The sequence below is a fragment of the Myxine glutinosa genome, chromosome 1 (genome assembly GCF_964187855.1).
Source record: "Myxine glutinosa chromosome 1, kmMyxGlut1.1, whole genome shotgun sequence".
Classification (NCBI taxonomy): Eukaryota; Metazoa; Chordata; class Myxini; order Myxiniformes; family Myxinidae; genus Myxine; species Myxine glutinosa.
Genome location: NC_136261.1, coordinates 348,543,063 through 348,555,721, shown reverse-complemented (window position 1 = coordinate 348,555,721; position 12,659 = coordinate 348,543,063). Strand labels below are relative to the sequence as shown.

Genomic DNA, 12,659 nt, shown 5'->3' with positions numbered 1-12,659 from the left:
AATGGCATTTGACCATCTTACAGGCCTCATAAAAGCCAAAAGGACTGGCAAATGGGTTTCGGCACTGTACGTCACACTCAATGGTTCCACATCACTGGCATCACAAGAGCAGTTTCACAACCATGGCGTGGCAGAACAATGACCCCAGTGAAGAAGCTCTTACAGGTAAGGCGGTAACCATTTTTCTCGGTGGTTGCTCAGTTCATTAATGTGTAGAAGGTATGACGATACACTTCAGCTGACATTGTGTCAGCTGACCCCCACCCCCACCCCACACAAGTCGAAACTTGTTCTTTTCAGCAGTTTTCTGTTTATCCCTATATATAATGCAAATGCAAATGCAAACCAATGCAAATCGTTTTCGATTTCTAGATTAATGGAGACCCAACCCATTATTACTTTGATCAGTAACTATCGATAAAGCTTTCGAATTGAGATAGTATTTTTGAGTTTTTGAGAGGTCAAAATCACAATCTATTTTGAATGACAAAGGTAATGGCGATGGCCCAAGTCACAGGCAAACGAGCAAGAAACGGCCATCCACAAATAAAACGGAAGGTACACATACAGAATCCTGCAGGCCGCATCCAAACTCCAGAAATTCGTCGTCGTCTTCAGCATCAGAGTCCACCACGTTTTCCTTAATACCAGCAGTTGACCCGGCAATCAGTGACACAGTTCCGAGTCTTAACCCGCCACGTTCCTTTCCCTGTCGCAAGTATCACACAACAAAGCAAAAGAGGGCAAAATCAAGAAGCACAGCATTAATCACCGATACAAAGGAGATACACTGCTCACTTTGTTGCAATTCCCACTGTCCATTGAAGAAGAAGAAAAAAAAATGCACGTTTTCTGATATATCAAAGCGGGGAGTTCAACGAGACGTAAACGCGTGGGGCTGGAAAAATAAAATTCCCCAAGTCAAATCCAAAAATATAAATATATATATATTGTTCAACAGATCAAAATGGGGCTGTTTGTTTTACCAGTGCAGCAGGCAATGAATTAATCCTTTTCTTTGCACCAGCTCCAAATTCAATTTGCAGCGATTTGATTGGTTGTGCTGGTCTCTTAAACACCTGCAAAAACACATCACAGGAACAACAACAAATAACAGTCAAGAATAATAATAACTTAATGGTCGACAGGAATAATTAAAATGGTCGACAACATGATAACTGAGGCATGCTCAAACACCTAGTTACCCTCGCCAGAGAGGGTATTGCATTTGAGTCCATTTGTTTGTCTGTCTGTCTGCAAAGAATAAATATGATTTTCTCTGCAACCGTTGGTCCGATGGACAATAAATTTCCACCAAAGGTGCAAATCCTGCTTGTATAATCTTTTGTCAAAGAAAATAATGATCACGTCATCGGTTACGTGGTTCTGCCGCCATCTTGGAAAAACCGAAAACATTTGCACCTCTATCTCCGAAAGTGCTGCACAGAAAAAATTGAGACAGAGCTCATTGTAAAGAACTCTGCATGTGGAATAACATGTTAATGATGATGGAGGCACCGATGACATTATGACGTCGTAATTCGACAAGTACAAAACTTCATCAGATCAAGATGAAATTTCTTGAGCACCATCTCGGGATAAATTGGTGGAGAAAAAAAGTCATCGGACACGTGGTTCGACCACCATTGTTTTTTTTTACACAGCCTTAAAAACCCCTGAAAACACGTCCTAGGGAGGGTCTGCAATGTCTTTCTAGTTTCAAACTGCCTTCCAGCTAATTCCATAGATGCTCAAACTCACATTCTCTTTGTCTTCTTCTGGTGTAGTGTCTGGACTGCTCGAAGACTCATTTAGAAGAGAAGGGCTGGCAGAGAGAAAATGGTGCTGCAGGAAAGACAAACAAACATCAGAGCTATGGTTTTGGTCAAGCAAAACTTCAGCAAAATCTGGAAAAATACCCATCAGCATTAAAATGTGTTGCAGGCCCTCCTTAATCCCTACCTTGTACTTGAAGAATAGTCAGGGAATTTAGGTTTGGGATCATTTCCCCCCCAACTCCCCAACCAATTACAATATTCTTTGAATTCTATTCAAGTTGGAGACTGAATCTTACAACATTAGACCGCCACTAAGAATATACAGATGGCCTTTTGCATGGGAGGGAAGTAGTGTATTGGCTTACGAAATAAGTCAACAGTCGCCCTTCTCCCTTTTTTAAGCAGACAATTCAAAGTTCCCCCCACCAACAGCAACAAGTTCAGATGGTGCTCATATCTCAAGAACTAATCAAAATGTAGATGATCGAGGAAAACTGCCTAAAACTCATTTCGCTGAAACAGAACACTATGTTTCCTTAATCTTGGAGGAAATAATGCTCCACCATGAACCTTAGATCAATGTAAAGTAAATAAACAACTAACAAGTACATTCAAAGTACACCGCCCCCATGCCAAATAAATAATTAAATAACATACCCTCCAGAGCTCGACATTTCTGGGACGCTTTTGGCACCCTACAATGCCGCCACGCAGCACGGACGGATTTGGGAGGGAGTGGTGTACAATAATTGATTGATTAATTGCACAATTAAAATAAATTAATGTTGATCATAAAATAATTTCTTCATCAATTGGCTAATATAGCATACCTAAACCACCACCGTTTCATCCAAATCTAACTTTTTGAAAACTAATTGAAAGAATTTAATAATCAATCTATGAATTATTAAATAAAAAACTTCATAGCCAAATCACTTGGTCACTTGTCATGTCCAAATATCAGCTTCCTAGCTCAAAAGGTACCTGAAATATTGCCCAGATGAGAAAGAAAATAAATAATTAATTTCGCAATAAAAATAAATAAATAATCATCATAATATAATTAATTTCTTAATCAATTGGCTAATAAAATAGCATACCGAAACAATTACTGCTTCATCCCAATCTGTAATCTTTTGAAAATTAAGTAATTAATCACACAAATTAATTGATAATAAATAAATCAAAACTACCCTTTACAGCCAAATCACTTGGTCATCATCATGTCCAAATATCAGCTTCCTAGCTCAAAAGGTGCCTGAGATATTGCCCAGACGAGAAAGGAAATAAATAACTACTTAATAAATCGCGTCATGCAGCGCCTGGAGATGGAATAGGAAAGGAGTGGTGTACAATTTTTATATATATTGTTGCGGTTTTGAGTTTGTACAATAAAGGTTAAATTTCCCCCTCATAGTTTAGTCACACTACAACACGTAGCCTCGCAATAGTTCAGTTATTTCTTAGTATGTGTAAGCATAGTCCTTTTCCTGTGTTAGTTTTGCGTTGAGTAGAATAATGAGCGTAGGTCCTTTATTGCCTTATGCCGCCTCTATTGCCTTATGCCGCCTTACGCCTCCTTATGCTGCCTTTGGCTTTTTGGCGCAAATTAACACGAGGCAGGCCTGGCAAATCGAAGCAAGACCGAATGAGGGCGGCGGAGAAGCTGACGGTAAGCGCGAGCCGCCAATCAGGGCTCGAAGGGAGTGGCTGCGGCAATGCGTCACAGGGCGTGGCAATAAAACCCATTGCACGAAGCCCCCACCAGCAGTTCGGGGAGAGGTGAGCTTGTGCGTTGAGTTATTGGAGAGGCGCTTGTTGAGAGAGTTACGAGTTCTGAGAGAAGACGCGCATGAACCCAGCTATAAGCGCTCTTACCAAATTGGACGCTCGGTTGAGCTTGAGGCCGAGCCTCTATTGGGTTACGCGAGTGATAGCGTGCCGGTAACTAAACGCGATGTGGAAAACCGCCAAGCCGGCGAGAGACGCGTACATTTCCCTCCTGCCTGCTGTGCCCTTTGTTCGAGAGACGCGCTACAAGGATCCCTTCCACCGCCTGCTTGCCTTCATCGCGGGACGTGCTGTGACCAGGGAGAGCCACGCAGGGCGGGGCGGGGGCCGTTCCTGGACGACCAAGGCAGCGCGTGAACACCATCCTACCTGCATTTCCCCTTTGTGAGTGTGATCGGGCCCGTGTCTGGGGTTAACGTAAGACTGATTAAGGCTGCTCTGTGTCTCTGCTTTCTACCGACTTGTACATATAAGTGTAAATAATAATTAAATCGTGTTCTTCCTTTATTCGACCGTCTCGTCCCTTCCATTATTGACGAAGCGTGGTACGAATAGAACCGCTCGAATCAGGTTCCAATACCAATGGTAACTGCACGGACCACGTGGTATGCAATCCACTCGGCGTACCCAAATTACACGTGGCTCGTGCGAGGCTTGCTTCCCCGCTGGCGCAGGTATTTAGGTACGTGCGAGAATTGTCCTGAAACCCTTGTCCTTGCGTTTGCCCGGGAGGGGCGTTTCAAGTCTCGGTTGTGCCGACCCAAGAAGAACAAAGGGCTTAACCTCCCCTTGGTAAGGGTAGGAAGGGCGGCGGAAAACCGTAACAATATATATATAGATATATATATATATATATATATATATATATATATATATATATATATATATATATATATATATATATATATATATATATATATACATCAGTGGTAAAGAATGCTCTCCCAGAGAAGGGAAGTCAGAAGTGGAATGCAAGAGCAGAAGTGGATGAGATGGAGGAGCGGTTGCAACAGGACGAGGTCGTGGGGATGGTACAGCACGGGAAGCATGGCTTGGGGTGGATGAAGCACGAGCGATGGGGAAAGGCATGTGTGAAAGAGAGGAGGAAGATAGCTATAGTTGAGAGAATAGTTGATGAAAGGCATAGTTGAGAGGGATGTGAGAAGAAAGGAGGAGGTGAGATATGTGAAAGCAGTCAGACAGGCACAGCAAGGTGCTTGGACTAGTTGGGAAGGTGTGTGGGTGAGGACATTGAAGTGGCAAGAGATTTGGAGGATGGAGCCGATATTGTTGAGTTTCCTGTTGCAGGCAACGTATGACGTGCTTCCGTCACCAGTAAACTTGAGATTGTGGGGGTTGTTGCAGGAGGAGAGATGTTCTTTGTGTGGAGGTTTGGGAACGGTGCAGCATGCACCGAGTGCATGCTCAGTAGCATTGGCAGCAGGAAGATACAAGTGGCGGCATGATCAGGTGCTGGCGGTTAGTGCAGATGGTGCAACAAGAGGTGCTGAGATCGACAGAGAGATCAGAGTGGAGTAGGAGACCGATGGGGGAAAGGTGTTGTTTGTCAAAGAGGGCCAAGTGGTAAGAGGTGGAAAGAGGAGGTGGAGGAAAGCAAGAGGGCTGTCAGATACTTGTGATTGGCAGGTGGTGGCAGACCTAAAGCCACAATTGGTATTCCCAGAGGAGATCTGTGTGACAGGTGCAACAAGACAGGTCATCTTAGGGGAATTGTCTGTACCTTGGGAAGAGAACATGGAGGAGGTGCACGAGAGGAAGAGAGGAAAGTACAGTGAGCTGGAGGCAGAGCGTCGGGTTGGCGAGTTTCGTGTCAGCCATTTGAGGTGGGGTGTAGAGGGTGTATTGACAATTCCTTTTCTGCATTTCTTGCTCGGCTTGGAGTGTGTGGGACAGAAAGAAGATGTGTGACAAAGTGGCCCAGGTTGACTTGAAAGGCTCACTTTGGATTTGGAGGAAGTTTATGGAGGCACGTCGAACGGTGTAAGTTGAGGTTGTGGGTGGTGGTTCATTTCAGCCGAAAGGGGTAGTGACTGAGCGCAGAAGAGAAATGGTGTGTGTGTGTGTGTGTGTGTGTGTCCGTGTGTAATAATAATAATAATAATAATACATTTATTTTATATAGCGCTTTTCAAGAAGCCCAAAGGCGCTTTGACAGAATACAAAAAACAAGTGCAAAAAGACAAAAATCAATAGGTAAATAATCAAAGCAAAAGGAAGGAGAAGGAGAAGAGATATTCAGGTGTTAAATGCTGTGGGTTAAATGTTGAATGCAGTGTCGAACAGGTGGGTCTTGAGTGATGTTTTGAATGTGGTGAGTGAGGAGGAGTCTCTGATGGTGTGAGGTAGTGAGTTCCAGAGGGTGGGAGCAGCGATAGAGAAGGCCCTGTCCCCCCAGGATCTGAATTTGGTCCGGATGGGGGGGGGGGGGGGGGGTCAGGAGGTTGGTACCAGCAGAGCGGAGGTTGCGGGTGGGAGTGTGTCTGGAGAGGAGGTCAGTCAGGTAGGATGGGGCCAGGTTATGGAGGGCTTTGTAGGTCAAGAGGAGGATTTTGTACTGGATTATCTGGGGGATGGGGAGCCAGTGAAGCTTATAAAGGACGGGGGTGATGTGGTCACGGGTCCAGGAATGGGTGAGTAGATGGGCAGCGGAGTTCTGAATGTATTGGAGTTTATTGGTGATTATTGAGGGTGAACCATAGAGGAGGCTGTTGCAGTAGTCCAGACGGGAGGTGATGAAGGCGTGGATGAGTGTTTCTGCAGCCGTGGAGGAGAGGGATGGACGGAGACGGGCGATGTTTTTCAGGTGAAAGAAGGCCGTGTTTGTGATCTGTTTAGTGTATTTGTCGAAGGAGAGGGTTTGGTCAAAGATGATGCCAAGATTCCTGATGTGAGGGGAGGTGGATACTGGGAAACCGTCGATGTTGAGGGCAAAGTTGTGGGTGGATTTAGTGAGCGTTTTTGGGCCAATGATGATTATTTCAGATTTATCATAGTTAAGTTTGAGGAAGTTGATTTGAAGCCAGGATTTTATTTCAGTGATGCAGTTTGTCAGGATAGAGTGGGTGGCGGTGGAGATGGACTTGGTGGAGATGAAAAGCTGGATGTCATCGGCGAAGCAGTGGAATTGGAGACCATGACGGCAGATTAAGTGACCAAGGGGGACAGGTACAGGATGAAGAGGAGGGGGCCAAGGACTGAACCTTGGGGGACACCTTGGGGGAGGGGAGCAGTGGGGGATTTGCAGTTATTGATGGAGATGAACTGGCGTCTGTCAGAGGTATGATTTGATCCAAGAGAGGGCAGTGCCGGTAATGTTAAAGGTGTGTGTGTGTGTGTGTGTGTGTGTGTGTGTGTGTGTGTGTGTGTGTGTGTGTGTGTGTGCGTGTGTGTGTGTTTGGTTTTGCATGAATGTTTTGTTTTTCTAGGTGTGTGAGTGAGTGAATGAGGTGCTGTGGAATTCTGGTAGTGGAGGCGGTTTTGTTGTTGTAGTCTGTGTTCTCACTGGCTGGGGATATGTACGCATCCAGGTGTAGCTGCTGCATGTGGAGGCGTATGTACCCCTGCTGGCCCACCTTTGCTGACCGTATTGAGGTTGAAGGGAGCCTGGTGTTGGCTTAGCGGTTAGGGTGCCGGCTTGGGATCCTAGGATCCTGGGTTTGAATCTCGGTCGATCGCTGAATTAACGCCAGGGGGGTTGACTCAGCCTGTCATCCTTCCGAGGTCGGCAAATTGTGTACCAGCTTGCTGGGATGAATGATCACGGTGTGTACCTCGATTTAGAATAGGTACACCGTATCCCTGCGCATCATAAGAGGCGACCAAGGGTTGGCGTCAGGAAGGGCATCCGGAAAACATTGCCTCAAACAGGGAACCATGATTGTCATGGGGCCCGCAAGACCAACCCCCGTTCTAGCAGGGAAAATGGCCTTAAAATGATCATTCATTCATTCATTCATTGAGGTTGAAGGGCCGAAACGAGATGATGCTGAGGACCTCGTCAGTGAGGCACACTTGTGTGAAATTGTATATACAGACTTGGCATTTAATATGGAATTTTTTTTTTTTCTTGACTTGGGTTTACTTTCTGAACTCAGTATATCAATCTGGTGAGTTTCTTTTACCCTTCGGTGATGTCTTTGTTGAAAGAACCATGTCACCGATTGTCTTTCGCAGCAAGAAGTCAATAACAGGATTATATCACAGGTGGCGTGACAAAATGTTAGGACAGGTACATTTGACGATTGGCTTCACAATCGGGTTTATAAGGGTTGTTGCGTTCTGTATTAGTGGAAAACAACTGCGACACATCTACAAAAGTTATTGCGGGTTCCTCTGGAAATGGTCCGTCAACTTGACAATGCTGTTTGTCATGGAGTGGTGGCTTTACGAAATTCTGGCATGAAACAGCGTGCTATTGCTCGGCAGTATGGCATCACTCAAGGTCAGGTGTCAAAGCTCCTGAAACGAAATGATCAGAGGGGTGTCCCTACTCCAATACCGAGGCCAGGACGTCCACGCAGAACCACAAGGAGAGATGATCGCCAGCTGCACCGGTTAGTCTGCAATGGCCGTACCAAGTCAGCTAATCGGCTTAGGGCTGAGTGGCAGCAACTGACAAATGTGCCTGTATCCAGAAGGCTAGACAACCAACGACTGGTTCAAGCAGGCTATCGTGCCAGGCGTCCCATGAGAAAGCCACGCCTGACCAGACAACACAGCCAGCGCCGATTGCAGTGGGCCAGAGAGCACCGTCAATGGCAGTCAGGACACTGGAATCACGTGACCTTCAGTGACGAGTCTAGATTTCTGGTCTATCGTCAAGATGGCCGCGTCCGAGTGCGCAGACAAGTGCATGAAGCCCACAACGAAGATTGTATAGTGCCAAGAGTCCAAGCTGGAGGTGGTGGGGTGACCGTTTGGGCTGCTTTTCATGCAAGGGGCAAAACTGACCTGGTTGTTCTGAATGGAAACCTGAACCAGTTCAAGTACAGGGTCATTCTGGAAGAAACATTGCTTCCATTTGCTCGTGCAGCCTTTCGAGGAAACTTTGTCTTCCAAGATGACAATGCACGGCCTCATCGTGCTCGCACGATCCAACACTTTCTTGCTGACCGTGGTGTAGAGCATATGGAGTGGCCTGCCATGTCCCCGGATATGAATCCGATAGAGAACTTGTGGGCAGAATTAACGCGTCAAACCGACAACTTGGACCAGCAGCCTACCTCTGTGCGTGAATTGCAGTAGCCTATTGTCACTGCATGGCAAGTGATTCCTGTCCAAACCTTGGCAAATCTCGTGAACAGCATGCCTCGACGTGTCAGTGCTCTCCTGAATGCTCGTGGGGGTCACACGAAGTACTGAACTGTAATTTTACTGTCCGTAATCCCAGTCATAATTTAGCTTTTGGTTTTGTTGAAAAATTTTTTGGCTAATGTGCAAAATAAAAAGATACTTCTGGAAAACGTACAGAAGTTTAACATAGTACTGTCCATGAATTGAGTTCGATATCAGTTTACATCACTTTCAAGGATCAATTTATTTGCTTTGAAATGTCAAATGTGGTTTTTGTTTCTTTTAAAGGTCACATGAACAAAATCTAGAATATTTTAACATAATTCCAATGAACTTTTGGTTCTAAGTCATCTTGAAAAGTAAGTTCACCCCCACAAAAAAAATATTCCATATTAAATGCCAAGTCTGTATGTATATATTGTTGCGGATATGGGATTTGGCCTCCATCCATATCCGCTTGTAAATATTCCCCTATTTCCCCCAATACTCCCCAACTATCCCCAATCCCCCATTCCCTAGTCCCATTGTCTGTAAACAACACTCTGTAGCCCCGACCTTCCCCCTTTTCCCCCATTAAATGTCGTGCCCAGGTTCACCGCATCTCACGTAGACAACTATAGGACATCTTGCTAGTTATTCTTAGTCTATGTCAGTTAAGGACTCGTTTCCATTAATTCTGACTCTTCGTTGCACCAGAATGTGATTGTATGGCACCATTAGTAAGTTTAGGACCTCCCAATACCTCCCCGCATCTCTTCCTCATGAAACAACAACACCAACAACAACAATAGCGGCGCGGGGAGTGCGCGTCCTCACTCCGGCTTGGTTAGCCGCCATTGACCATGTGCTCCGACGGGGTTACCACGCAGGGGCTCACTGTCAGCTCCTCGTCAAGGGCGGAGCCCGGTAACCCCCCGCACCCAATAAGAAGCGGCGGACCGATTCCATCTGGGGCGGAGCTAACGAGCCGAGGGCGTGTCACTCCCCGCTGGACATGCGCAGGAAGACGGAGGTGACGTCAGATGCGCCTCAGCTACGAAGAAGAAAGGACGCCACCTCCTAGCGCTGAGAGATACCTCCCGCCTCTCTGGACCGGACCGGGTCGATTCTGCCCCTGAGCCAAGGTGCACCTTGAGCCATCGACTACCTGCCCTTCCTTGCCATCAATCCCTGTGTGAGTCAGTCTTGTCCCGTTTGTCTGTGGTCTGTCGGGAATAAGATAAGACCGTGTCTAAGTGCCCATCTTTCTGTGCTGTACCTCTTGCCGTGTAATCTAATCGTTCTGCATAACCAATATTATATCCTCCTCCGGAGGTCTTGAGAACTGTACCCCTTGTGTCGTGTCATTTAACCCAGCCGTTGTGTCCTTTCCTTCATTGATTTAGCATAGCGCGATTCGGCCAACGTTCGAGTGTAATCGGGTAAACTGTGCGAACACGGCGGCCATTCCGCTCGGCCCATCATAACATCCTAATAAGTCGTGTCCGTAACAATATATACCGTGTGTATATATATATATATATATATATATATATATATATATTGTTACTGATCGCGGTTGGGATGTTATAGACCGAGCGGTGGTTTAAAACCGCGACCTAACAAAACTCACCCGATTCCACCCGAACGTTGGTTGTATCGCACCCTAGCTGCTCAATGAGGGAAAAGACAAAAGCGACGCAATGCAAGAGGAAAACGGAGACAAAAAAAAGGTTTGAAATACTACTACATTTATTCCTACTATTTACACACAAGCAAAAAGACAGATGTCACGTTTATTTACAAGCACAAGACGCAGGTGACACAGTGCAAATTTAGCTTACCTACAGACTTAACTTATATCCCAGGACAGAACAAACAGAACGCTGACTCACGCGGGGAATGCCAGGGATGGCAGAAGGTGGATGGCTGGAGGGAGAGGAAAGGTCCAAGGGGGGTCCCGCAGCACAACCGGCGCGTTCAGCAGCCGCCGGTCCGTTTCGGCCCTGCTCCGAACCGCCGTTCAGGCCCCCTTTGGCGGTTGGGTGGCGCTGCTGCGGCCGCCTGCACTTGCCCTGCCAGGCCTTGTCTCACTCGTCACCACCGACTCCTCACCACCGCAACCAACTGACCACCGACTCCTTTCTCTGGCAACCGACTGTGACCAACTCCTTGCAACCAACTCCTCCTCTCTTTCTCTCAACCGACCCAGACCAACCCAGAGTGCATCTCTCTTTCTTCTTCTCCTGCTCCACTTCCGGTTGCGCCCTTTTATAGCGCCCCCAGCGATCACGCCCCCGGCGCTTTGGACACGCCCATCGGGGCGCTCACCTCGGCCCTGGCTGGTCGCACGACCCTCGGGCTCCGCCCCGGACGACGACGGGCGGGCGCGCCCCTCCCCTCCTCTGACGAGGTGGAGACACGCCTTTCTTCCCTGACTCGAGCCTCGTGGTCAATGGCGGTTATTGGAGGGGAGGTGATTGGGAATCGAGGGCTCAGCAATCACGAAAGGGGGGTGTGAAGGAAATGGGGATTTTTGGGGATGGGAATGAAAGGGGATCTATTCTCTTTCACTGGTGCAATGGAGTACTTCAATTAATGGGAGACACAGCCTTATCCTAAAACACAGAATAAGATATAACTGTCAAAAGAAAAGATATATCGTGTCCTGCATGTATGTTTTTATGGACTAACTACGGGAACGCCCTTTGACCTTTATACAACCACAACGGAGGGAGGAGGGGTGATATTTTACAACAACCTTTTACAACAACCTTTTACAACATTTTACCACCACAACAAAATTAAAAAAACATTCTCATATTCACAACAATATATATATATATATATATATATATATAGATATATATATATATATATATAGATATATATATATATATAGATATATATATATATATATATAGATATATATATATATATAGATATATATATATAGATATATATATATATATATATATATAGATATATATATATATATATATATATATATATATATATATATATATATATATATATATATATATATATATATACACAACAACACAACAACAACATGCATTTTAAAAGGCCATTTTCCCTGCTAGAGTTAGCCTTGCGGTCCCCATGACAATCTTCTCCATTTTGCCCTATTTTCTGCATCCCTCCTTGTTAACCCCCTTGCCCGCATTTCTTCTTCCACCATCTTTAGCCAAGTCTTTCTCGGTCTTCCCCGTCTTCTACTTCCTTCTACATTCATTTCCATCACTCTTCTCAACCAGTCACTTTCATCCTTCCTCAACACGTGACCAAACCATCTCAACCTGTTCCTCTTCACAGCATCAATCACAGGCTCTATTCCCATCATCTTTCGCAATTCATCATTTGTCTTCCTCTCTCTCAACGATACTCCGCACATCCGTCGATCCATTCGCATTTTCACCCTTTCCAACCTTCGTTGCTGCTCTACGGTCATTACCCATGTCTCGCTCCCATAAATCATAACACTTCTCACACATGCAGCATACACCTTTCCCTTCAGCTTCAACGACACTCCCCTCATCATCAGCACGCCACTCAATTCCCGAAACTTCTTCCATGCACATCTCACTCGAGCAAACCGTTGCCGAGTCTGATCCACCTTCTCCATTCAGCATGTCTCCGAGGTAGCAAAATGTTTTCACACCTTCCAGCTTCACGCCGTCTCCAAGATCCAACTCAACATTTCCTCCATCTGCAGCTCCCTCTGTGCACACCTGACATTTGAATGTAGCTGCCACACTGGTTAATGACCCTCTCAGA

At 45.9% G+C, this 12,659-nt stretch overlaps 1 protein-coding gene across 1 annotated transcript in view; it reads right to left on the bottom strand.

Annotated features, from left to right (window-relative positions):
* The window catches only part of LOC137413239 (M-phase inducer phosphatase 2), a 61,267-nt gene that overhangs the window by 9,458 nt on the left and 39,150 nt on the right, over positions 1–12,659 (bottom strand). Inside the window, exons 6-8 of the mRNA XM_068098643.2 lie at positions 1,762–1,845; positions 987–1,079; positions 569–709 (exon numbers count right to left, since the gene is read on the bottom strand). Coding sequence (XP_067954744.1) covers positions 569–709; positions 987–1,079; positions 1,762–1,845 — 318 coding nt within the window. The remainder of the gene's footprint in view (positions 1–568; positions 710–986; positions 1,080–1,761; positions 1,846–12,659) is intronic.